Source organism: Bufo gargarizans, chromosome 5 (genome assembly GCF_014858855.1).
Source record: "Bufo gargarizans isolate SCDJY-AF-19 chromosome 5, ASM1485885v1, whole genome shotgun sequence".
Taxonomy (NCBI): domain Eukaryota; kingdom Metazoa; phylum Chordata; class Amphibia; order Anura; family Bufonidae; genus Bufo; species Bufo gargarizans.
In genome coordinates this window covers 354,390,284-354,418,244 of record NC_058084.1, presented here as the reverse complement: position 1 = coordinate 354,418,244, position 27,961 = coordinate 354,390,284, and the positions used below count along the sequence as shown (strand labels likewise).

Below are 27,961 nucleotides of genomic sequence, written 5' to 3'. Positions count from 1 at the left end.
ATCGTGGAAAGGAGTGGTAAAGGACTCCCCTCCAAAAGATTATAAAAAAGGAGGATCATCTGAGGCCCTCCTGCCTAGGAAAGAGTCCCTGCGTGTGCTAGCGGGAAATGCCGGATTTTAGAAAATCGGGGTGAGTGGACTGAATCTTCTTGAGCAAATACCCTCGAAGCAATGAGTTTTGTCCGTTTATTTGTGGACGAGCCTCAGGAACGATCCTAGGTGCGTGTTTAAGAGGTAAAGAATATAAAGTTTGTTCCAGACCCACCGATTGTTTCCTTACCCCATTATATTGCCAGTCTAATAGTCTGACGAGGGATGTTACTGTGTGATATAATTTGAGATCCGGAAGACCCATCCCTCGTTGGGATTTAGATCTAATTAAAGTAGAAAAGCCTATTCATGGTTGAAGGTGTCCCCATACAAATCGGGTAAATGCTGTTTTTAATATTTGGAAAAAATAGGAAGGTGGCGTTAATGGAATAGCTTGGAAAATATAGAGGAATTTGGGTAAAATATCCTTTTTTAGTACGTTAATTCGCCCGAACCATGACAGTTTTTTATTTTTTTCTGACAGCTCTCTCTCTCTCTCAATGTTTTGTCTAAAAGGGGAAGATAATTTAGATTAAATAAATGGTTCCCATCCACTGGTATATGTATTCCTAGATACTTAAGTGAGGATGGCCGAGTTTGGCAAACTCAATCTGAGGAATAGTTATATTAAGTATTTAGGATTTTGTGTAATTAACTTTAAAACTGCCTAAGTGACCAAATCGTTCAAATTCCCTTAGAATCAAGGGAAGAGATATATGGGGTTGGGTAACATATAGCAGAAGATCATCGACATATAATGCCGTTTTATATTGGGAGTTCTTGATTGTAAAGTCATGTATTGAGGAGTTGTTGCGGAGTGCATTGGCTAGATGTTCCATCACCAAAACATATAATAATGGGGACAATGGACACCCCTGCCTGGTTCCATTATGAATCGGTATGGATGGTGATAGGAGCCCTTTTACCCTCACCTTGGCCGTGGGATTAGAGTAAAGGGCCTGAATTAGATTAAGGAATCTTCGGTAGTATAGGTGCTAATCTATCTGCAAGGATCTTGGAATATATTTTAATGTCGATGTTGATCAAAGAGATCGGTCTATAATTTGAAAACAAGGAGTGATCTTTCCCGGGTTTGGGTAATACACTGATGTGTGCCTCCGTTGATTGTTTAGTGAATGTGGATTCTGAGCCAATACTGTTAAAGACTTTTTCTAGGAAGGGGGAAATAAGGTCAACAAAGTGTTTGTAAAATGCTGTTGTAAAACAGTCTGGGCCTGGGCACTTCCCGGACGGTGAGTTCTTAATAATAGTCTTCACATCTACTTCAGAAAGGTCAGAGTCTAGTGCTTCTCTATCTACTTGGGGTATTTCGGGTAATGCAATTTCTGAAATGTATTCCTTTATGTGTGTAGCTAAGGAGGTAGGTGACATGTCCGAAAATTGGCTTTTGATATTATATAACTGAGAATAGTATTCCCTAAGCACCTCCAATATCTACATAGGATTGTGCAAATTTTTTCCGTTACCTTTCTTAATATCGGGAATAAATGTTTGTGACGATCTGGGATGTATTAGGCAGGCTAGCGGTCTACCGAATTAATTTGAGTATTCATTAAAAAACGTCGTCCTCAATCTTGGTATTTTTTATATTGCTGATCAAGCAAGGCTTTGATGGAGTCTCTAACCTTGAGTAACTCTATATGAGTAGTAGGAGAAAGTGTTTGTTTATGTAACATCTCTAAGCTATGAATTAGGTAAAGGAGGTTGGTGAGTTCATGTGTTTTTTTCTTTTTTTAGACGTGAGCCGTGTTTAATAAAAGTTCCCCTAAGGACGCACTTCAATGCCTCCCATTGTGTTGGTAATGGAGTATTATCCGAGGTGTGTATCTGTAGAAAATCTCTGAACGTGTTTTGAATGTCAGCTGAGCATGCTAAATCTTTGAGGAGATTGTCATTCAGCCTCCAATTCCATGGTTTAAACGCTATATCAGGTAGCTCTACTGTGAAGTAAATCGGTGCGTGGTCGGATAACAAGATATCCCCAATAGAGGCCTGAAGTTTCCACGCCAAAGTATGATGGCTGACCAAGAATAGGTCTATACGACTATATGACTGGTGTGGAGAGGAGAAGAATGTATAGTCTTTACCTTGTGGATGAAGAACCTGCCACACGTCCACAAGCTGAAGACAATGAAAGTGAGAGAGTAATGGTCTTAATTGATGATGGGGAGAAGTGTTCTGGCCCGTAGTGGAGTCTATAGCTGGGTCTAATGTGAAGTTGAGGTCTCCACCGACTATCACTTGTCCCTCCATGAAATCAGACATTTGGTTCAGATACGATCTGCAAGTAGAAAGCTGTCTCTGATTAGGTAGGTATCAATTAATCACCGTGAATAGATTTGAGTAAACCCTCAGCTTAAAGGGAACCTGTCACCTGGATTTTGGGTATAGAGCTGAGGACATGGTTTGCTAGATGGCCGCTAGCACATCCGCAATACCCAGTCCCCATAGCTCTGTGTGCTTTTATTGTGTTACAAAAACGATTTGATATGTATGCAAATTAACATAAAAGAGTCATATCTTACTTGTGTGACCAGAGAAGAGTCATATTTTCAAGCTCTGACTCATCTCAGGATAATTTGCATATGTATCAAATCGGTTTTTATACACAATAAAAGCACACAGAGCTATGGGGACTGGGTATTGCGGATGTGCTAGCGACCATCTAGCAACCCATGTCCTCAGCTCTATACACAAAATCCAGGTGACAGGTTCCCTTTAACCCCTTAAGGACCAGGCTCATTTTCACCTTAAGGACCAGGCCATTTTTTGCAAATCTGACCAGTGTCACTTTAAGTGCTGATAACTTTAAAACGCTTTTACTTATACAGGCCATTCTGAGATTGTTTTTTCGTCACATATTGTACTTCATGAAATTAATTTTTTTGCATAATAAAATACCTAATTTACCAAAAATTTGGAAAAATTAGCAAATTTCAAAGTTTCAGTTTCTCTACTTCTGTAATACATAGTAATACCCCCAAAAATTGTGATGACTTAACATTCCCCATATGTCTACTTCATGTTTGAATTATTTTGGGAATGATATTTTATTTTTTGGGGATGTTACAAGGCTTAGAAGTTTAGAAGCAAATCTTGAAATTTTTCAGAAATTTACAAAAACCCAATTTTTAGGGACCACTACAGCTCTGAAGTCACTTTGCAAGGCTTACATAATAGAAAACGCCCAAAAATGACCCCATTCTATAAACTACACCCCTCAAGGTATTCAAAACTGATTTTACAAACTCCGTTAACCCTTTAGATGTTGCACAAGAGTTATTGGCAAATGGGGATGAAATTTGAGAATTTCATTTTTTTGCCTAATTTTCAATTTTAACCCATTTTTTCCACTAACAAAGCAAGGGTTAACAGCCAAACAAGACTGTATCTTTATTGCCCTGACTCTGCCGTTTACAGAAACACCCCATATGTGGCCGTAAACTACTGTACGGCCACACAGCGGGGCGTAGAGTGAAAGGTGCGCCGGATGGTTTTTGGAAGCCAGATTTTGCTGGACAGTTTTTTTGACACCATGTCCCATTTGAAGCCCCCTGATGCACCCCTAGAGTAGAAACTCCATAAAAGTGACCCCATCTAAGAAACTACACCCCTCAAGGTATTCAAAACTGATTTTACAAACTTCGTTAACCCTTTAGGTGTTGCACAAGAGTTATTGGCAAATGGGGATGAAATTTGAGAATTTCATTTTTTTGCCTAATTTTCAATTTTAACCCATTTTTTCCACTAACAAAGCAAGGGTTAACAGCCAAACAAGACTGTATCTTTATTGCCCTGACTCTGCCGTTTACAGAAACACCCCATATGTGGCCGTAAACTACTGTACGGCCACACAGCGGGGCGTAGAGTGAAAGGTACGCTGTATGGTTTTTGGAAGCCAGATTTTGCTGGACAGTTTTTTTGACACCATGTCCCATTTGAAGCCCCCTGATGCACCCCTAGAGTAGAAACTCCATAAAAGTGACCCCATCTAAGAAACTACACCCCTCAAGGTATTCAAAACTGATTTTACAAACTTTGTTAACCCTTTAGGTGTTGCACAAGATTTAATGGAAAATAGAGATACAATTTCAAAATTTCACTTTTTTGGCAGATTTTCCATTTTAATATTTTTTTTCCAGTTACAAAGCAAGGGTTAACAGCCAAACAAAACTCATTATTTATGGCCCTGATTCTGTAGTTTACAGAAACACCTCATATGTGGCTGTAGACCGCTGTACGGGCACACGGCAGGGCGCAGAAGGAAAGGAATGCCATACGGTTTTTGGAAGGCAGATTTTGCTGGACTGGTTTTTTGACACCATGTCCCATTTGAAGCCCCCTGATGCACCCCTAGAGTAGAAACTCCATAAAAGTTACCCCATCTAAGAAACTACACCCCTCAAGGTATTCAAACTGATTTTACAAACTTTGTTAACCCTTTAGGTGTTGCACAAGATTTAATGGAAAATAGAGATACAATTTCAAAATTTCACTTTTTTGGCAGATTTTCCATTTTAATATTTTTTTTCCAGTTACAAAGCAAGGGTTAACAGCCAAACAAAACTCATTATTTATGGCCCTGATTCTGTAGTTTACAGAAACACCTCATATGTGGTCGTAAACTGCTGTTCAGGCACACGGCAGGGCGCAGAAGGAAAGGAATGCCATACGGTTTTTGGAAGGCAGATTTTGCTGGACTGGTTTTTTTGACACAATGTCCTATTTGAAGCCCCCCTGATGCACCCCTAGAGTAGAAACTCCAAAAAAGTGACCCCATTTTAGAAAGTACGGAATAGGGTGGCAGTATTGTTGGTACTAGTTCAGGGTAGATATGATTTTTGGTTGCTCTATATTACACTTTTTGTGCGGCAAGGTAACAAGAAATAGCTTTTTTGGCACGTTTTTTTTTTGTTATTTACAACATTCATCTGACAGGTTAGATCACGTGGTAATTTTATAGAGCAGGTTGTCACGGACGCAGCGATAACTAATATGTATACAATTTTTTTTTATTTATGTAAGTTTTATACAATAACTTCATTTTTAAAACCAAAAAATTGTTTAGTGTCTCCATAGTCTGAGAGCCATAGTTTTTTCAGTTTTTGGGCGATTATCTTGAGTAGGGTCTAATTTTTTGCGGGATGAGATGACAGTTTGATTGGCACTATTTTGGGGTGCATATGACTTTTTAATCGCTTGCTATTACACTTTTTGTGACGTAAGATGGCAAAAAATTGCTTTTTTTGCACAATTTATTATTTTTATTTTTTATGGTGGTCACCTGAGGGGTTAGGTCATGTGATATTTATATGCTTTCAGCATAGATCTGTTCAGCACCATGGACAGCAGGACGCCTGAGCAGGCGTCCTGTTGTCATGGGAACCTTCCCCGTCTGCTCAGTTATGGTCAGAACTGCGCAGACGGGGAAGGGTAAGGACGGGGCTCTGGGGGGGCTGTCTGGGGGCTCTCTCCCTCTCCCATCGGGGGGCTGCAAAGGCACAGCAGCCCCCCGATCGGAGAGGGAGGGAGCTCCCTTTTACTGTTAACCTTTTCCATACAGCGGTCCGTACGGACCGCTGAATGGAAAGGGTTAAACGGCTGACATCGCATCAACGATGTCAGCCGTTTATACCAGGGTGCCAGCAATGTGCTGGCACCCTGGTATACCCACTGTACACCAACGATTACGCAATGGGAGGCGGGCGGGGGATCGCGATCCCGCCTGCCGCACCGCCCGCCTCCCGCAACGCCCCCACCGCCTGCGACACCCCCCCTGCACCACCCGCCGCCATCAAATCATGCAGGGGTGCAGGGGGGGGGGGGTGTACTATATTGATTTTAGACACTCTAAAGTTTCTGATCCCCGCGGTCAGGGACCGCGGGGATCAGAAACTGCAAAAAGCGCAGCAAACCGCAAGTCTGAATTGACCTGCGGTTTGCTGCGATCGCCGACACGGGGGGGTCACATGACCCCCCTGGCGTTTTAACAGGATGCCGGCTGAATGATTTCAGCCGGCATCCTGTTCAAATTAACCCCTGCGACGCCGGAATGCCGATTTTAAAGTCAGGACGTACCGGTACGTCCTTGGTCCTTAAGGACTCGGGAAATAGGGCGTACCGGTACGTCCTATGTCCTTAAGGGGTTAAGGAAAATTTAGCGCCCCTTTCCATCCATTTTGACATCCACCACCGTTCCTTGTAAAGAGTTGTGCAGAGCCACTGAAACTTCTTTTGAACGTGAGTCTGAGCTCGGATTATGATACCATTGTGAAAAATACCTATTGCGTAGCGCTGGCACATGCCCATTTTTAAAATGGGTTTCTTGTAAAAGTAATATTTTTACTTTCTGTTTATGCATATGATAAAGATCTCGCAACCTTTTTTGTGGTGTGCTAAATCCACAGACATTTAGGGATCCGATTTTCCGGGAAGTCATCTCTGTCTGGCACTAAAGAAAATTACGTAAAAAAGGAAGGGAGGAGGGAATTAGATGGTTTGTTATTAGGTAAAGGAAGTATGCAAGGTAAAAGGAAAAGAAAGGAGTGTAGGCAAGTAGCAGTAAATATTGCTGGAGAAGATAAGTAAGGAGAAAATTAGTATTAGAAATGTAGTGTTACATTCAATACCAGCACTAATAAGGTACAATTAGAAGCGGTAAACGGGAGATGTGAGTCCCTGTATGAAAGCGGGCTTTCAATAGGGGAGCTACCCTCCTGGACAAAGAGAGACCCTATAGACTAGGCAGATAAACAATCTTAACAACATCACTAGTTCAAAACCAATAGCCAAATACAACCGGTGAGCTAGGATTTTTAAGTTATGTCAAAGGCGAACCCCGGCAAAAAAAAAAGAAAGAAAAAGCCAAGGGGAGGAAGGGGGGAGAAATTAAATACATGTTATAGCTGCATATCTGGCACATACAATCAATAACTATACACTGCTTCAGAGAAGGTTGGTAGGTCTCTGGGGTGACAGAGTGTCACTATTTGATCATTTAGGCGAACCGGCAGGCGGAAGGGAAATTCCCATGTATAATCAATTTTGCATTGTTGCAGCACAGACAGAAGGGGGCGCAGGGCTTTTTTTTTCAATATTGTAAGGCGTGAAAGGTCTCAGGATTTGTATGGGGGTACCCTGGTATTGCACTTGACCAGCCTCCCTAACCTTTTGCATGATGATCGCTTTCTTTTTATAGTGATGCACCTGACATATGACATCTCTTGTTCTGTCAGAATCGGTAGGTTTCGGTCCCATGCGCGATGAGCCCTGTCAAGTTCCAAAGGTGTATCTTGGGGACTCCCAGAAGAGTATTGAAAATGGAATGTAGAGTGCCGTCCAGGTCCTTAGAAGCCACTGTTTCAGGAAGACCTCTCACTCTAACATTATTACGCCTTCCTCTATTTTCCATATCATCCAGCATGTCGGCGAGATATTGTAACTGGAAAGTGTGAGATTCGGAGACAGAGTCCTGTGCATCTTGTTTAGCTGCCACAGCCACCATAGATTGCTCTATCTCTGACACTTTTTCTCCCAGAGAGAGCATTTCTGTTTTAATATTCTTAACCACTGCCCTGTATACTTTCTCTAATCTGGAGATATATGATTCCATATCGTCTTTGGTAGGTATGGAAGAGAGTCGTGCGTGAAGGTCCCTCAGTTCTGTGAAGGTAGATTTCTCTACTTCATGTTGTGGAGTAATGTGGGTCACATTTTTAGATTTTCCCGTGAGGGATACAGGGGAAGCCATGCGAGTTGGAGGGCTGTAAATACGGGGCTCATATAACTGAGAGTTCTCCCACTCCTCCCCGCTCAGTTCATCTGAAGCAGATTGAATGATGGCGCCAGGCAACGAGCCGCATGACAATGGCGCGGGTGTCACTTGCATTGGCTTCATCCCTATTACATTTGTCGTCAGCTCTGCAGAGCATGACGCTTCTCCATACTGATCAGCAGGGCCTCTGAATGAGTGTCAGACGCGGTGGTTTCTGCACGTTCATCTGTAAAAGACTCCCAGGAAGATCATGCAGGATGTAAGTGTTGCGATCCCACGCTTAGGAATCTCTCAATGGCTTGCGACTGAGTGGATTCTAACTGATTAAGGGTCGCCTGTGTAGTTTTCTTTTTTCTCACCACCATTTTGAGGAGTGCAGCGATGTTGGAAATATAGGTAAGGGTCTCTCAAGTAATCCAGAGGCAGGAGCCGAGATGAAGTGCGTCTCTACTCCTCATTGGCCAGGCCACGCCCCTTGGCAACACCCCATATGTGCCCAAAAAATTATGTATGGGCGCACAGCAGGGCTCTAGAGTCAAACAGCAAAATATGGATTTTGCTGACCTGAATTGGCAGACATTGATTTTAGGTGCCATGTCGAATTTAAAAGATTCCTGAGGTCCCCAGAAATTAAAAACCCCAAGAAGTGACCTCATTCCGGAAAGAGCACCCCCGTACGAATATTTTAAGTGGTGGAAAGGGTACTTTTCAGCAAACAAGTGAATCATAGAAGGCAGAAACACTTGTTAAAGGATTTCAAACACACATTTGTGAAAAAATAAATTACTAGCAGACCCCATTTTTTTCTCCAAAGGAGAAAATGCACCCCAGTATGTGTTCCCCATTTTCTCCCCATTCAGGAAACACCCCATATGTGATTGTAGCCTGCTGTATGGGCGCACAGCAGGGCTCAGAATGGGAGGAACACTGTGTTGCTTTTGGAGGGCAGATTTTGCTGGAATAGTTTCCAGGCACCATGTCGCATTTGAAGACACCCTGAGGCACCCCGACAGTGAAAACCGCAAAATGAGGCTCTAGGTGTATTCATCTAGAGGTATAATGGGAATTTTTAAGTTTTTTTTTTTTTTTGGGGGGGGGGGGGGGGGGGAGCCATTGTCAAATGGAAAAATGCTAAACTGAAAATGTCTTCCCATGGATTAATTAGGAAATTAATGAAATTGACTTAATGGATATCAGTGGATGTGTGATAAACTTGAAAGCATTCTCCAATGCAGAGGCCCGGTTTAGAGGGGCAGGTCTGACAGTAGTGAGTTGTGTCTTTCCTAATCCCTCTAACCGAGCAAACACGACACCTTTTTTGGAATCGCCTTCTTATTCTGTGGGGGGAAGTACTCCAGGGAAATGCTGCCTATGTATTATTCTTGAGACCCCAGAAGCACTGCTGACTGAAATACTGCCCTCTCCTTCCTGAACGCCAAAAATAAAAAATTTTATTATTTTTTCCTGAAATTCCAAGAAGCTCCCCCCATGACCTGCTGTTCTATGGATGACAAAGGCATTATATAGTGACACTTTGGTTAGGTACACAGCAAATTTTTTGTACCACAACTTTCTTAAGGCCCTATAGGGCTGTAGTACTTGGTCTGAAAGATCCACTCCGCCCATGAACTAGTTGTAATCCTGGAAACACACAGGCTTGGTGTTCTGCTCTGTGGTTCCTCAGACTGGGACGGGGGTGGACTGATCTGCATGGATGGTAATTAACACAAGAACATCCCATTTGTCCTTGTATTTTAGCAACATCAAATTTTCTGAGCAAACAGCCCTGCTTTCCCCACGACGCACTGTCTGGTCTATAAAGGATTTAGGGAGCCCTTTTTGATTTCGTCTAACTGTGCCACATGTGCCTATGTCTCTGGCAGCAAGGCACTTCAGGAGACGGACACTATTGTAAAAGTGTGGACTAAGGCTTCGTTCACATCACCATTCAGCCTTTCTGTTCTCCTGCTCCGTTTAGGAGCAGGTGAACGGAAAGGACGGAGAAGGCACATAACTGAGCCAAACGGAGCCCTTAGGACCACATAGACTACAATGGGTTCTGTTATGTTTCCGCTCAGATGATTTTGAAGCGGAGACAAAAGTCCTGCATGCACAACTTTTGTCTCCGATCCAAAATCATCTTCTGAACGGAAACATAACGGACCCCATTATAGTCTATGGCAGTGATGGCGAACCTATGGCACGGGTGCCAGAGGCGGCACTCAGAGCCCTCTATGTGGGCACCCACGCCCTGGAAAAAGTCTATGGCATAGCAATATGCTTTAGACTTTTCCTGCCATTCATCATCCCCAGGAGACACTATAAACAGCACAGGCAGCACATTAAAGGTAGGCTATTAATCTATTATAGATAAATGATAAAGGACATGAAAGATATATTATATTGGTATTTAGGTTAAATTGCCGTGTCGGCACTTTGCGATAAATAAGTGGGTATTTGGTTGCAGTTTTGGGCACTCGGTCTCTAAAAGGTTCACCATCACTGGTCTATGGGGTCCTTAGGCTCTGTTTTGCCTTCTCCGTCCTTTTAGTTCTCCTGCTCCTAAACGGAGCAGGAGAACGGAAAGGCTGAACGGTGATGTGAACGAAGCCTAAATCCCATACGATCTTCCCACTTATACCCATAACCGGCGTACAATCGGGTGGCTCATTTTTTTAATCTTTTCCCTCGCAGATACGAAAGCGCAATGTATACCCAGATACACTTTCAAAGGCCTTATACAACTTCACGCCATACCTAGCCCTTTTATTGGGCAGGTACTGGCAGAAATCGGCATTTTAAGTGGATCAATGATTCATCCACTGAGAGGCATTTTTTGGGGGTATATACTTGACCAAATTTGGAATTGTAGTGGTCAACCACTGGCCTAATTTTAAAGAGTCTGTCATAACTGGGGCATTCATTATTATTGCTAAAGTTAGAAATCTTTGAATAGCTTTGAAACGGGCCCGGGGCATGGCAAGACAGTGAAGGGGGGTTTGATAAAGAATACCTTTGTTCCAATATGAACGTATTGTTGTTTTTTTTATAATGCCCATGCTTAGGAGAAGTCCCCAAAACTTTTGCATTTCAGTCGTGTCAGTAGGGGTCCATTTGTGGGGCCTTGAAAGATAACTGTCTGGATTGGAGGCAATAAATTGCTCTGCATATATATTTGTTTGTTTCACCATCAAGTTAATTAGGTCATCAGTGAAGAATAATTTGAATTGATGCCTGCAGTGCACCTGGGGCACATAGTAATCTGTTGGGATCCATGAAGAGTCACTTGTATGGGGCTGTGACTGCGCACTACCGCTAGGATGCCTACGAGGGGGTTCATCATTAGATGAATCATTTGAGGAAGATGAAACTAAAAATGTCACTTCATCTCCACTGTTGGAGTGAGTGTCCTCAAAAAGCACGGCATATGCCTCTTCAGCAGTGAAAAGCCGTTTAGTCATTTTAAACTGTAAACTAACGTAGATTTTTTTTTTTTTTAACAGCGAACTAAAATCCTGTATATCGTTTAGGATAAAAACTCCCTGAGTCACTTGGCAGTTATTGACAGGTGTTACGGGTAGCACTGATGGCTGGCGATGAGCCAGGGGTCTAGTATGGGGCACAGAGTAGTGCCAATATCCTTATTGGGGCAGAAAAGGGGTTAATTAATGTATTATTTTACAGTTATAGGTGGCACAAATCCACATGGGGCATAGGAGACTTATATTTTACAGAATGGTGCCACTCAAGCACAGGACACCAGTATGTACACACAGAAGGATGGCACACATAGTGACAGGGTTATTTAAAAAAAAAAATGATGTACCGTAAGTTGGGAGTGTGTGACAGGTGTCTTGACGGACGGACAGGCTGGTGTGACAGGTGTCTTGATGGATGGACAGACTGGCGTGACAGGTGTCTTAACAGACAGACAGACAGACAAGCATAGAACTGATCTGTGTCACTGATCATAGAAGACGTTTTGAGACTGAAGGGGTTAAAACGTTTGTGGTGAGTGGATTCTGACAAAGCTCCCTGACAGGAATTGGGACGATCAGAGAAGGAGAAGACACACAGAAAAATCATTATGTAGCTGGCTGACATTAGCGATGTGCTAACTGTATGACTTCTATCTCCCTGCCTGCTGCCGTCCTTCACTCACTGCACCTAATACTAAAATGGACGGCGCAGGATTTGCGGGGCATGGAGGAGACCGAGGATGTCAATCACCTTTACAAGGGCGTGCCAAACTGAGAGGATGGAGCCTCTAGGTGCTGCAGCAACGCCCCACTAGCACCTAGAGGCTCATTTGCATATTATAAAAGTCCTTATTTAGCGCGAACGGCGGCAGGCAGGGAGATAGAAGTCATACAGTTAGCACATCGCTAATGTCAGCCAGCTACATAACGATTTTTCTGATGACAGAAACCCTTTAAATGTAGATAACTGTGGGGTCAGAACCTAAGGCTAAAATAGATGTAATACTTGGCAGAGATTTGATGAGGGCTCTCCTAGGTTAAGAGTCGCTACTATTCCTTGATCTTTTAAAGCACCACATGTTTTCAGTAGCGTCCTAAAGCAGATTGCAGTCATAGGAAATGGGAGAAGAAATACAAAATGTAACAAAATATGTATTTTTATTATTTTTTACTTCAAGGCAAAAAACTATTAAAAACCAACCATGACAGTATGTGTCTATTTTACCAGGAGGCTTGCTTACCTTCCAGATAATAGAGCTCCACCTACTTGGCGATCTCTGGATCTGAAAATCATCATCATATTCCCATATTGAAGCTGTGCAGTCCTCATAAAATTGGTGCAGATAGGACCGAACTCCATAGCGATGGTAACCTCCTTCAGGAGTATTTTGGGACTGCTTGGACCCACAGATGTCAGCGCACGCACTCATCCTTACGAACTGAAATAAAAAACATTTAGGGAATATTGTATGGAAAATAGGTTTTTACATTAGACGGTGGATATAAATGCCTTGCTGGCAAATAGTATGAGTAAGGCCCCATTCACATGTACTAGTTGTGCCCGGGCCGGGGGTGGGACATGACTGATAGATGTGTGCCACACGTCAGTGCACAGATTTATCCACTGATAGCTCCAGACAGGAATACGCTTCATGCAGCGTTTTTCTGTCTGGCGCAGTTTGACAACTGGCGTCGTGAATATGAAGGATCCCATAGAAAACGGTGGCGTGAGTTCTAGCTTCAGCTTCCCTCTGGTGTTTTCTACACCTCGCCGGACTGGCGCATATATGTGAAGCTGGCCTTATATAGTTCTTGGACTGTGCTTAACTTGTACCGGAGACTCCAACACATCTATGTATAATCCGATGTCAGCGTTACAGACCTCTGTCAGAAGACCCTAACTTCCTGTGTGCCTATGACAACACTGCCTGCTCTGTGCTTTAGCAGGAAGTCTTTTCACCGGGGCTATAACTTCCATGAATTTTAAAACTTTTCTCCTGCTACACTTTTAAAATGAAACCACTGTTTTTAGGTTGGGTTCCAAGGATCCCTGGCAGGGGCAGACTTGGAACTTAAAGTGGCCCTGGAAAAACTAAAAGTGGCCCTATTTTGTAGTGAAACCCAAATTGGCAGAAGGCAGGTTCAACACAAGTAGGCGGGCCCAGTAATATTATACAACCCCAGTAATGCAGACTACCACAGTGCAGCACAATATACTGCCCCAGCAGAACCAAATACCACAGTGCAGCACAATATACTGCCCCAGCAGAACCAAATACCACAGTGCAGCACAATATACCGCCCCAGCAGAACCAAATAGCACAGTGCGGCACAATATACTGCCCCAGCAGAACCAAATACCACAGTGCAGCACAATATACCGCCCCAGCAGAACCAAATAGCACAGTACAGCACAATATACCGCCCCAGCAGAACCAAACAGCACAGTGCACCACAATATACTGCCCCAGCAGAACCAAATAGCACAGTGCAGCACAATATACCGCCCCAGCAGAACCAAATAGCACAGTGCAGCACAATATACTGCCCCAGCAGAACCAAATAGCACAGTGCGGCACAATATACTGCCCCAGCAGAACCAAATACCACAGTGCAGCACAATATACCGCCCCAGCAGAACCAAATAGCACAGTACAGCACAATATACCGCCCCAGCAGAACCAAACAGCACAGTGCACCACAATATACTGCCCCAGCAGAACCAAATAGCACAGTGCAGCACAATATACTGCCCCAGCAGAACCAAATAGCACAGTGCAGCACAATATACCGCCCCAGCAGAACCAAATAGCACAGTACAGCACAATATACCGCCCCAGCAGAACCAAACAGCACAGTGCGGCACAATATACTGCCCCAGCAGAACCAAATACCACAGTACAGCACAATATACCGCCCCAGCAGAACCCAATAGCACAGTGCACCACAATATACTGCCCCAGCAGAACCAAATAGCACAGTGCAGCACAATATACTGCCCCAGCAGAACCAAATACCACAGTACAGCACAATATACTGCCCCAGCAGAACCAAATAGCAAAGTACAGCACAATATAGTGCCCCAGCAGAACCAAATAGCACAGTGCAGCACAATATACTGCCCCAGCAGAGCCAAATAGCACAGTGCAGCACAATATACTGCCCCAGCAGAACCAAATAGCACAGTGCAGCACAATATACTGCCCCAGCAGAACCAAATAGCAAAGTACAGCACAATATACTGCCCCAGCAGAACCAAATAGCACAGTACAGCACAATATACCGCCCCAGCAGAACCAAATAGCACAGTGCAGCACAATATACTGCCCCAGCAGAACCAAATAGCACAGTGCAGCACAATATACTGCCCCAGCAGAACCAAATAGCACAGTGCAGCACAATATACTGCCCCAGCAGAACCAAATAGCAAAGTACAGCACAATATACTGCCCCAGCAGAACCAAATAGCACAGTGCAGCACAATATACTGCCCCAGCAGAACCAAATAGCACAGTGCAGCACAATATACTGCCCCAGCAGAACCAAATAGCACAGTACAGCACAATATACCGCCCCAGCAGAACCAAATAGCACAGTGCAGCACAATATACTGCCCCAGCAGAACCAAATACCACAGTGCATCACAATATACTGCCCCAGCAGAACCAAATAGCAAAGTACAGCACAATATACCACCCCAGCAGAACCAAATAGCACAGTGCAGCACAATATACTGCCCCAGCAGAACCAAATACCACAGTGCATCACAATATACTGCCCCAGCAGAACCAAATAGCAAAGTACAGCACAATATACCACCCCAGCAGAACCAAATAGCACAGTGCACCACAATATACCGCCCAAGCAGAACCAAATAGCAAAGTACAGCACAATATACTGCCCCAGCAGAACCAAATAGCACAGTGCAGCACAAAATACTGCCCCAGCAGAACCAAATAGCACAGTGCAGCACAATATACTGCCCCAGAAGAACCAAATAGCACAGTGCAGCACAATATACTGCCCCAGCAGAACCAAATACCACAGTACAGCACAATATACTGCCCCAGCAGAACCAAATACCACAGTACAGCACAATATACTGCCCCAGCAGAATCCTGAGACATCATTGCAGTTACATTTGGAATAAAACATGAGACTTGAAATCTTAGTGTCTGCATAAGACTGTCTGATAATATTCTTAGGTTAATAGGATTGATGATAGGGCGATGGGGCCTAATGCAGACATTTTTACTCAATGAATAGCATGAAAATTGCAAGGTTTTCTATATGATTTCATTGGGTCAATAAAATCACTATTCACGCACTGCCTTATGGTAAAAAAAAAAGGGATCAAATACCATGCAACAAAGGTATAAATGTGTTGTTTTTCTACAATAATCTGTGACTTTTATTAAGAAAGAGATATCCAATTTCCCCCCTGTCCGCCATCACTGCAGTGCAAGTCCTCTGGCGGTTCACGTGGTCTTGTTTACAAACAGCATGTGACCTATGTAGCCAATCATTGGCCTGCCTCAGCTGTCACATGCCATCCTCCTGCCAGTAGTATGGTACATGACCACTGATGCGCTGCAGTGGTCATGTGCTAGCCGCCTGTAAACAAAGACCGGCGGGACCATCAGAGTGCCTGCACAGGACTGGCCTGGACAGTAGTGTTTTTTATTATTATTTATTTTATATTTTAATATATTATATATTTATTATACCCGCCTCTGCCTCTACTTTGTAAACCGTGTTGTATCCCTTCCATTTAAAGACATGGGGGGTCATTTATCAAACTGGTGTAACACAGAACTGGCATATTTTCCCATAGCAACCAGATTCCTCCTTTCATTTTCCAAAAGAGATGTCCAAAATGTAAGTTGGAATCTGATTGGTTGCTATGGGCAACTAAGCCACTTCTATTTTACAACAGTTTGATAAATGACTCCTACTTTTCATTAATTCCAGGTCATCCTCAAGAGCTGAGTGCTTCTTGCTCTGCTCTGTAATGGTCGTGCACCATCATAGCCACCCCTGGTGCAAGCGTTGGTTCAGAAGTGAAATACTGCCCTACGAGGCTTTTATGGTATATCATGTGGCTTTACCAGTACTTTTCCTTTTTCCTCCTTTATACGTAATTAAACCTCCTTAGCTTCTAAGATTTCATTAAAGCTGAGGTTGTATTCTCAAGGGTTCCATTCAGCACAATGTGCATTGCACTTAGTGGTATGAAGAAGAAAGTTAACTTTTAAAATACCTTTTAACTACATGAATCTTAATTGCTCCCTCAGGGGTGTACATCATATAGCCTCTAACCACTGTTTGCAGCTACTAGGTAGTTGAATTTCCTAAACAATTCTATGAACACATCCCGGGGATTATCTTACAGGGTTGTGTTACTGGTGGATATGACTGATTTTAGATATCATGTTTTATCTTATAGTGCCACTTGTGAAAAGTTTCTCTTATTTCGTGGGAACTAGTTTATCCTTCCACAATTGCGTAGCTACATCAACTCTGGATGAACTAAGTGACCACAAGACATACATGACCACAAGGGCATGTCCAGGTCAAACATCTGGGTGTACGGTCTACAGGCAAGGTCCAAGTGTTCCCCTGGTCCCTCCAAGAGGGTGTCACAAATCCCTAGATGTTATAATGGTTTTGGAAGCCACTTGGCAGTTTACAAAAACTGTCCCTGCTAGTAACTCTCAAGACGTGGCCTGTCTGATTCTTCACAGGGGTTATAGTACTCCCTTGTAATGTCTTCTAATGTCTTCTTCAGGTTGCTATGCTTGTGCCGAAATGTCACCAAAATCATTCTGATATATTCCACCATTTTTGGGAGTGCTTTGGGATACGGTTCAGTCTCATACCCTTAGTGCTTTTCAAATCTCACTCAGTCTGACAGGACTAGATTGAGGAAGGAAATAGGAATTAGGAGCAGCACTGCATATGGCTTGTGCAGAGCTCTGGTGGTGTAATGCAGCAGCTGGGCAAGAGACCCCAGATCCAAGGCGGTCCACAGAAAAGTCGAATAAGTAGAGGGCCACAGCAGCATGTCCATCCTTAGTGCTTTTCAAATCTCACTCAGTCTGACAGGACTAGATTGAGGAAGAGTGAAGGATTTACACAGCGCAACTGTCAGGTCAATTATTGGGAATGAATGTTAGTACTAATGGTGATTCCCAGTGTAAAGGTGTCGCAGATCTCTTGATGAAAGAGCAAAACGCTCATTCGTTGGGGGTGAAATGATCTTTCATGCGGACACCTCAATCACTTCTAGGCAGCAGATCGTACTGTGCAAATGCAGTTATAAATCACTCATCTCCATACAGTAGAGGAGATTGCTGCATGGAAATACGGCTCTTTCCTCCACTGATAAGCAGGCAGTTATCGGGAAGAACCGGTCCCTTCATAATAATTCTGTTTGGTCGGTGCATCTGTGTTGGTCCCATGTTCATATGTGCCCACATTGCTGAGAAATAAAAAAAAGAGCCTCTAGGAGCATCGGGGGCGTCGCCGTTACACCTACAGCCTTAGCTCTCTCTGCAACTGCCACGCCCCCTGCACTTTGATTGACAGGACCAGGCAGTGTAAACGTGATCACAACTGGTCCTGTCAATCAAAGTGCAGAGGGTGCAGCAGCTGTAAAGCGAGCAGAGTCTCTAGGTGTAACGGTAATTTTTCTCAGTAATGCGGGCACATATGATCATGGGACCAACACAGATGTCTTCAGCGGCCAAGCACACATGTAACAGGTCAGCCAGTGTCATAGGTACAAATCTGCTGACAGATATCCTTTAAACGCTAAATGTTGAAGCTTTTGGTGTTTTTCTGGCTTTTTGGTATCTGCTTCTCTATTGGGAAAAATACCACAAAAAACGTGATTCACACAGTTGTTTACAAAAAATGCCGCTAAAAAAGCACATGGCATAGAATAAATGAAAGCAGTTTCTAGTCCCCCCAAACAAAAAGGCCAGAGCAAATTTGTGTGTAGGCGCCTTATGGTGAACAACGTCAGTACTGACCCTGAACAATACACCAACCCCTGCCCTCACCTAGATTATCTTTCTAGATTGATCTGTTATGCGCAGAGGCCTCTTAATAAATTTTAATCTGCACCAGCTACAAACCAGATTTTTCTGACGGGTCACAGGAAGCCACATCACGTCTTGTTAAGCTTTTGAAAAGTGCCCATAAGATTGAGAAGTTACAAATCTGGGATGTGCCACAATATACAACTTTTTTACACCACAAAAGTGTCAATAAATGTGCCCCAGTGAGCCTTGAAGACCTTAAAGGGGTTCTCTGGGATTTACATATTGATGACTATTCTCAGGTGAGGTCATCAATATAGAATAGCAGGGGTCTGACTCTTGGCCCCCCCGCCGATCAGCTTTTGGAGGAGGCCGCAGTGCTCCCATAAGTGCTGCGGCCTCCGCACAGCATACCAAGTACACTGTATAGTGGCCGTGCTTGGTATTACAGCTCAGCCCCATTCATTTGGAGCTGAGCCACAACTAGGCCATATGACTGAAGAACGTGGTGTCACATATGCTAGGAAGAGGCATAAGTGCTCATGAAGCAACGTGGCCTCTTCATATAGCTTCATGATGATGAGCTATCCTGAGGATTGGTCAACAATATGTAAATCTCAGAGGACCCCTTTATATGGTTTGTGCAGGAGTTTTTAATGGTGCTTAGTATTTTCAGCATGTAAGGTTGCTAAAAGTTTGCAGTGTAGTTCCTGTACCATTGTGGCCCTCCATTTTGTATGGAAAATATTCTTGTTTCCATTGGAGCTCACTGACCCTAATGCAAAATCTGTCATAGGGTCCTGTCAACCAAGTGCGATATATAATACTGGTGTCTCCTTCTGTGGCACAGAAATACATGTCCTATGACTTCTATCTCTGCACTCCTGGTTCCAGATACGTGTCCTGTGACTGCTCTCTGCACCCCTGGTTCCAGATACGTGTCCTGTGACTGCTACCTCTGCACCCCTGGTTCCAGATACGTGTCCTGTGACTGCTACCTCTGCACCCCTGGTTCCAGATACGTGTCCTGTGACTGCTACCTCTGCACCCCTGGTTCCAGATACGTGTCCTGTGACTGCTACCTCTGCACCCCTGGTTCCAGATACATGTCCTGTGACTGCTACCTCTGCACCCCTGGTTCCAGATACGTGTCCTGTGACTGCTACCTCTGCACCCCTGGTTCCAGATACATGTCCTGTGACTGCTCTCTGCACCCCTGGTTCCAGATACGTGTCCTGTGACTGCTCTCTGCACCCCTGGTTCCAGATACATGTCCTGTGACTGCTACCTCTGCATCCCTGGTTCCAGATACATGTCCTGTGACTGCTACCTCTGCACCCCTGGTTCCAGATACGTGTCCTGTGACTGCTACCTCTGCACCCCTGGTTCCAGATACATGTCCTGTGACTGCTCTCTGCACCCCTGGTTCCAGATACGTGTCCTGTGACTGCTCTCTGCACCCCTGGTTCCAGATACATGTCCTGTGACTGCTACCTCTGCATCCCTGGTTCCAGATACGTGTCCTGTGACTGATACCTCTGCCCCCCTGGTTGCAGATACATGTCATATGACTGCTACTTCTGCACCCCTGGTTCCAGATACATGTCCTGTGACTGCTACTTCTGCACCCCTGGTTCCAGATACATGTCCTATGACTTCTATCTCTGCACCCCTGGTTCCAGATACATGTCCTGTGACTGCTACCTCTGCACCCCTGGTTCCAGATACGTGTCCTGTGACTGCTACCTCTGCACCCCTGGTTCCAGATACGTGTCCTGTGACTGCTACCTCTGCACCCCTGGTTCCAGATACGTGTCCTGTGACTGCTACCTCTGCACTCCTGGTTCCAGATACGTGTCCTGTGACTGCTACCTCTGCACCCCTGGTTCCAGATACGTGTCCTGTGACTGCTACCTCTGCACACCTGGTTCCAGTTACGTGTCCTGTGACTACTACCTCTGCACCCCTGGTTCCAGATACGTGTCCTGTGACTGATACCTCTGCACCCCTGGTTCCAGATACATGTCCTGTGACTGATACCTCTGCACCCCTGGTTCCAGATACGTGTCCTGTGACTGATACCTCTGCACCCCTGGTTCCAGATACGTGTCCTGTGACTGCTACCTCTGCACCCCTGGTTCCAGATACATGTCCTGTGACTGATACCTCTGCACTCCTGGTTCCAGATACATGTCCTGTGACTGATACCTCTGCACTCCTGGTTCCAGATACATGTCCTGTGACTGATACCTCTGCACTCCTGGTTCCAGATACATGTCCTGTGACTGCTACCTCTGCAACCCTGGTTCCAGATACATGTTCTGTGACTGTTACCTCTGCACCCCTGGTTCCAGATACCTGTCCTGTGACTGCTACCTTTGCACCCATGGTTCCAGATACGTGTCCTATGACTGTTACCTCTGCACCTCTGGTTCCAGATACGTGTCCTGTGACTGATATCTTTGCACCCCTGCTTCCAGATACGTGTCCTGTGACTGCTACCTCTGCACTCCTGGTTCCAGATACATGTCCTGTGACTGCTACCTCTGCACCCCTGGTTCCAGATACATATCCTGTGACTGCTTCCTCTGCACTCCTGGTTCCAGATACATATCCTGTGACTGCTACCTTTGCACCCATGGTTCCAGATACGTGTCCTGTGACTGCTACCTCTGCACTCCTGGTTCCAGATACATGTCCTGTGACTGCTACCTCTGCACCCCTGGTTCCAGATACATATCCTGTGACTGCTACCTCTGCACTCCTGGTTCCAGATACATATCCTGTGACTGCTACCTCTGCACCCCTGGTTCCAGATACGTGTCCTGTGACTCCTACCTCTGCACCCCTGGTTCCAGATACATGTCCTGTGACTGCTACCTCTGCACTCCTGGTTCCAGATACGTGTCCTGTGACTGCTACCTCTGCACTCCTGGTTCCAGATACGTGTCCTGTGACTGATATCCTTGCACTTCTGGTTCCAGATAAATGTCCTGTGACTCCTACTTCTGCACCCCTGGTTCCAGATACATGTCCTGTGACTGCTCTCTGCACCCCTGGTTCCAGATACGTGTCCTGTGACTGATACCTCTGCAACCCTGGTTCCAGATACGTGTCCTGTGACTGCTACCTCTGCACTCCTGGTTCCAGATACATGTCCTGTGACTGCTACCTCTGCACTCCTGGTTCCAGATACATGTCCTGTGACTGATATCTTTGCACTTCTGGTTCCAGATAAATGTCCTGTAACTGCTACCTCTGCACTTCTGGTTCCAGATACATGTCCTGTGACTGCTCTCTGCACCCCTGGTTCCAGATACGTGTCCTGTGACTGATACCTCACAGGACTGACCGAGCCCCGAAAGGTGGTAGCTGTAGGACTCCGAACCGGCCACCGCCAAGGGTGCTCCTCATAGAAGTGAATGGTAGTGCACCGCGCATGACCGGCCACCGCTCCCATTCACTTCTATGGGCCCGACGGAAATATATTATTAATATATATATATATATATTTTTGCCGGCCCCATAGAAAATAAATGGAGGGCGGCTGCGCATGCGCAGTACATCCTCAACACTTTTGGTGCTCTGTTCTCGATATAGACGGCTGGGACCCGGACCTATAAGACAATAGAGGCATATCATAGCGATATGCCCCCATTGTCTGTGATGATTCAATCCCTTTAAATGCAGGGCTAAATTTTCACACTTTTAAACCAATCCCATTGTTCCCTCTAAGGCTACTTTCACATAGGCAGAGGATCTCAAAAACTGCGGTTGTGTTACATCGAAACAGAACAAACCGGAACTGTCACTAAACACATTGAAAGTCAATGGGGGACGGATCCAGTTTCTTCCGTTTCAATGACTGGACACAAAACCGCAGCTTGTAACGGTTTTGTGTCCGGTCACACAATGGAATGCTGACGGAATGGAAGAAATCCTGACCGGATCTCTTCTCCTTCCATTCAGAATGCATGGAGGCAAAACAGAACCGTTTTTGCCCGGTTTATGAGATCCTCTGCCGCATCTCAAAACCGGAATGCAAAAAAACGCATCTGTGAAAGTAGCCTGAGTCGAGCACTTTGAAAATGACAGAGTTAAAAAATACCGCACCCTGCACACAGGTATATCTGTATGGGGGCACACAGTCCTTATTGGGGTGTTGTTTTAACTCTATCCTTTCCAAATTGTCCAGCTTAGAGGAAACCTTTCAGTATGGGTACTTTCACACTTGCGGAAGAGGAGTCCGTCTGCCGGATCCAGCAATTCGAACGGAAAACGGATGGCATTTGTCAGACGGATCCGAATGCGGATCCGTCTGACAAATGCATTGCAATACCGGATCTGTCTCTCCAGTGTCATCCGGAAAAACGGATCCGGTATTATTATTATTTTTGTATTTATGCACTTTTAAAGGTCTGCGCATGCGCAGACCGGAAAGCCAGATCCGTTTTGCCGGAACACTTAATGCCTGATCCGGCACTAATAGATTTTAATGGAAATTAATGCAAGTGTTCAGGATTTTGGGCCGGAGAGAAAACTGCAGCATGCTGCGGTATTTTCTCCGGCCAAAAAAACGTAAGAGGGACTGAACTGATACATCCTGAACGGAATGGTCTCCATTCAGAATGCATTAGGATAAAATCCCTGTGACGGAACTCAACACCGGAAAAGAAAAACGCTAGTGTGAAAGTACCCTACCGCTTATTCTAGATCTAGATTAGATTTTCACTCCTCATCATAAGAAAACCCTGGACTGGTAAATATCGAACTACCGCCTCTAAGTGTATAAAATTGCTCTGTGCATGGAATTGGCTTCTCTATGACGGCATTTACCTGATGCCAGCTGCCGCTATTATCACTGCCGAACGCCATGAGATCTTATTCTCTACACTTCCGAACAGAAATGCTGGATTCAAGGTTTTCATATTGCGTGAAATAATAGAAAAGATAGAAAAAAAAAATGCAGACAGAAAGTCAAATCAAAGGCCGAGGGCTGTGGAGGGACAGAGAAAAACAGCTCTGCCGGGAGGAAGTGGTGGGCAGAAAGCTACCGTTTGTCTCCCTCCTCCCCCAGCACCAGTCATACCGCTATTCATACAGCTTTAGTACTGATCACTCCGCTCCTTAGCAACTAGGAGCTGTACGCCGGGAACGCTAATAAGCCCAGAAATGAGGCAGGCAAATAAGGTTAGCAAAGGAGCCAGCGTTCCTCTCACGAAATGACAACTGCCAGAGCCCATTTCCCACTACAGATCCTGACGGCTATCAGCTTCAGAGGCAGACAGACCGCTGGACCTGGAAATGAAGGAAAATCCAAAATGTATGATGTATCAGTAACGTAGGAATATACGGCCGCGCGGAGTGAATTCAGAGAAGTGGTAGCTGTCCTACACTTCTAGCTTTTATCATCCGTTCTTGATTTTGGCAACCGCGTGGCCGTACCCTTCAAGTATGACTAGAACTGCTGGGACACTGGCATCTAACTCTTTGAGGGTATCGGCATTGAGAATATTGATCTCTCTCTGTACAATTAGTACACTGTAGGTTTAGCAGTCCTATGTAAAATCACAATGCAACAAAAAAAAATGTGACAAACAATTTGCTGCTCAGCTCTGCTTCATCTACTTGACATGACTGCAGTAGATGGAGCAAGATGGCTATTATATATATAAACACACATATATAGAGATACACCTATATACATACAGTATACACACACACATATATAGAGATACACCTATATACATACAGTATACACACATATATAGAGATACACCTATATACATACAGTACTACACACACATATATAGAGATACACCTATATACATACAGTATGCACACATATATACACCTATATACATACAGTACACACATACATATATAGAGATACACCTATATACATACAGTACTACACACACATATATAGAGATACACCTGTATACATACAGTACGCACACATATATACACCTATATACATACAGTACACACATACATATATAGAGATACACCTATATACATACAGTACTACACACACATATATAGAGATACACCTATATACATACAGTACTACACACACATATATAGAGATACACCTATATACATACAGTATACACATACATATATAGAGATACACCTATATACATACAGTATACACACACATATAGAGATACACCTATATACATACAGTATACACACATACAGATACACCTATATACAAACAGTATACACACACATACAGATACACCTATATACAAACAGTATACCCACACACATATATACAGATACACCTATATACATACAGTATACACACACATAGAGATACACCTATATACATACAGTATACACACACATATAGAGATACACCTATATACATACAGTACTACACACACATATATAGAGATACACCTATATACATACAGTATACACATACATATATAGAGATACGCCTATATAAATACAGTATACACACACATATAGAGATACACCTATATACATACAGTACTACACACACATATATAGAGATACACCTATATACATACAGTATGCACACATATATACACCTATATACATACAGTACACACATACATATATAGAGATACACCTATATACATACAGTACGCACACATATATACACCTATATACATACAGTACACACATACATATATAGAGATACACCTATATACATACAGTACTACACACACATATATAGAGATACACCTATATACATACAGTACGCACACATATATACACCTATATACATACAGTACACACATACATATATAGAGATACACCTATATACATACAGTACTACACACACATATATAGAGATACACCTATGTACATACAGTACTACACACACATATATAGAGATACACCTATATACATACAGTATACACATACATATATAGAGATACACCTATATACATACAGTATACACACACATATAGAGATACACCTATATACATACAGTATACACACATACAGATACACCTATATACAAACAGTATACACACACATACAGATACACCTATATACAAACAGTATACCCACACACATATATACAGATACACCTATATATATACACAGTATACACACACATATAGAGATACACCTATATACATACAGTATACACATACATATATAGAGATACACCTATATACATACAGTATACACACACATAGAGATACACCTATATACATACAGTATACACACACATATAGAGATACACCTATATACATACAGTACTACACACACATATATAGAGATACACCTATATACATACAGTATACACATACATATATAGAGATACGCCTATATACATACAGTATACACACACATATAGAGATACACCTATATACATACAGTATACACACATATATAGGAATATACCTATACACATACAGTATACACATACATATATAGATATACACCTATATACATACAGTATACACACACATATAGATATACACCTATATACATACAGTGTACACACACATATAGATATACACCTATATACATACAGTACACACACATATATAGAGAAACAACTATATACATACAGTATACACACATATATAGAGATACACCTATATACATACAATATACACACACACATATATAGAGATACACCTATATACATACAGTATATACATATATAGAGATACACATATATACATACAGTATACACACACATATAGATATACACCTATATACATACAGTGTACACACACATATAGAGATACACCTATATACATACAGTGTACACACACACATATATAGAGAAACAACTATATACATACAGTACACATACATATATACACACCTATATACATACAGTATACACATATATAGAGATACACCTATATAAATACAGTATACACACATATATAGAGATACACCTATATACATACAGTATACACACATATATAGAGATACACCTATATACATACAGTATACACATATATATAGATACACCTATATACATACAGTATACACATAGAGATACATCTATATACATACAGTATACACATACATATATATAGATACACCTATATACACACAGTATACACACATATATAGAGATACACCTATATACACACAGTATACACACATATATAGAGATACACCTATATACATACAGTATACACATATATAGAGATACATCTATATACATACAGTATATACCATATATATATACAGCTACATTCACACGACCGTAAGTGTTTTGCGGTCTGCTAATTGCGGATCGTCCAAACAAGGATTCCGGCCGCGTGCGTTCCGCATTTTGTGGATCGCACATGGCAGGTGCTATATAAATAGGACATGCTGTATATTTTTGCGCGGTCGCGGATCCGCACCGGTTCATACGGTCTTGTGAACGAGCCCTGTATGGAATGCGGATCAGACATAGACATGACAGATGCCAGTCCGGCAGTGTTCATATCTCGCATACGCCTTGCGTATTCTTCCTACGAGTTTTTCTTTATCCCTGATGAAGCAGAGCCGGGTCTGTCAGCCTGTGATGATGACTTTACATCATACCTAAGTTATTACTAGAGGCAAGTGATGTCCCCTCAGTGACCGGCGCTCTGGAGAGGAGAGGGTTAAACGACACTGAGGAGCATGAACAAGGCCTGCTGCAGAGTTTGGCCTTTTTTTTTTTTTTAACTCTTTCAAGTCCAGAGAACCCAGCTTAGAGGGTACACTGCCTGCCCTGCTCCACCTGCCTGTGCATACCCTGAGCAGAGCTGCGCCCTCTCGTCCTGCGCCCGTCCCCTGTTCGTCCTTCACTGGCGCTCTCCATGGTGCTGCTGACATCGCTCCCGCAGCTCAGAGCACGCAGGTGATGACGTCACCGGCCACCATCTGTTTACACTGCGCCTCCACAGGGGCACACTCCCCGTCCACAACTTTTACTGGGCGCAGGTGGCACGCCAGGGAGGAGGGGGCTCGGTTACCTTTCCCGGCGGAGCTGGGCTGCTAGCTGCGGGTCTCTCCTTGTTCCGGTCCCATCCCTTTGAGCCTCTCCAGTGTTATGTGCGAGCCCCGCTCCCGGTGCCTGCGCACTGAGGCCGCCTCGTGTGATGTGGAGCCTCCGTGCCTCCAGAGGGGAGGGTCTGCTGACACAGGCGACTCTGCTCACGGCGGACTAATGAGGAGCAAGGCTTTGGTGGTTGCTATAGGAACAGACCAGTAGCCCAGTGCCCTCCTTCCCCATGTCACTGGGCCATAAGAAAATAATGGGGCCTCACACCGGCATGACCACATTTAGGAGCCAGTTCACATTAGGATTGGTTTCCCTAATGTATGGTCTATGGGGGTCCACCTTCTGGGACCCCTGATCAGCTCTTCCTAGGCCACAGCTCATTCGTTCCCATTCAAGTCAATTGGGCTGACCGGCAATACCAAGTGGATGGCGCTGTGAGGAGCCGCGGTGCCCATGAGTCCGCCTCTGCCTCTTCAAACAGCTAATTGGCGGTGACTGATCAGATACTGATGACCTATCCTGAGGATCAGAAAACCCATGTAATGCACACAGCAATGTCACAATA

The 27,961-nt window shown here is 43.8% G+C and overlaps 1 protein-coding gene across 1 annotated transcript in view; it reads right to left on the bottom strand.

The window, feature by feature from the left end:
* The window catches only part of NRSN1 (neurensin 1), a 37,521-nt gene extending 10,047 nt beyond the window's left edge, over positions 1-27,474 (bottom strand). The window contains exons 1-2 of the mRNA XM_044294704.1: positions 27,368-27,474; positions 12,606-12,803 (exon numbers count right to left, since the gene is read on the bottom strand). Coding sequence (XP_044150639.1) covers positions 12,606-12,794 — 189 coding nt within the window. The 5' untranslated portion in view covers positions 12,795-12,803; positions 27,368-27,474. The remainder of the gene's footprint in view (positions 1-12,605; positions 12,804-27,367) is intronic.
* Positions 27,475-27,961: the final 487 nt, after the last annotated feature.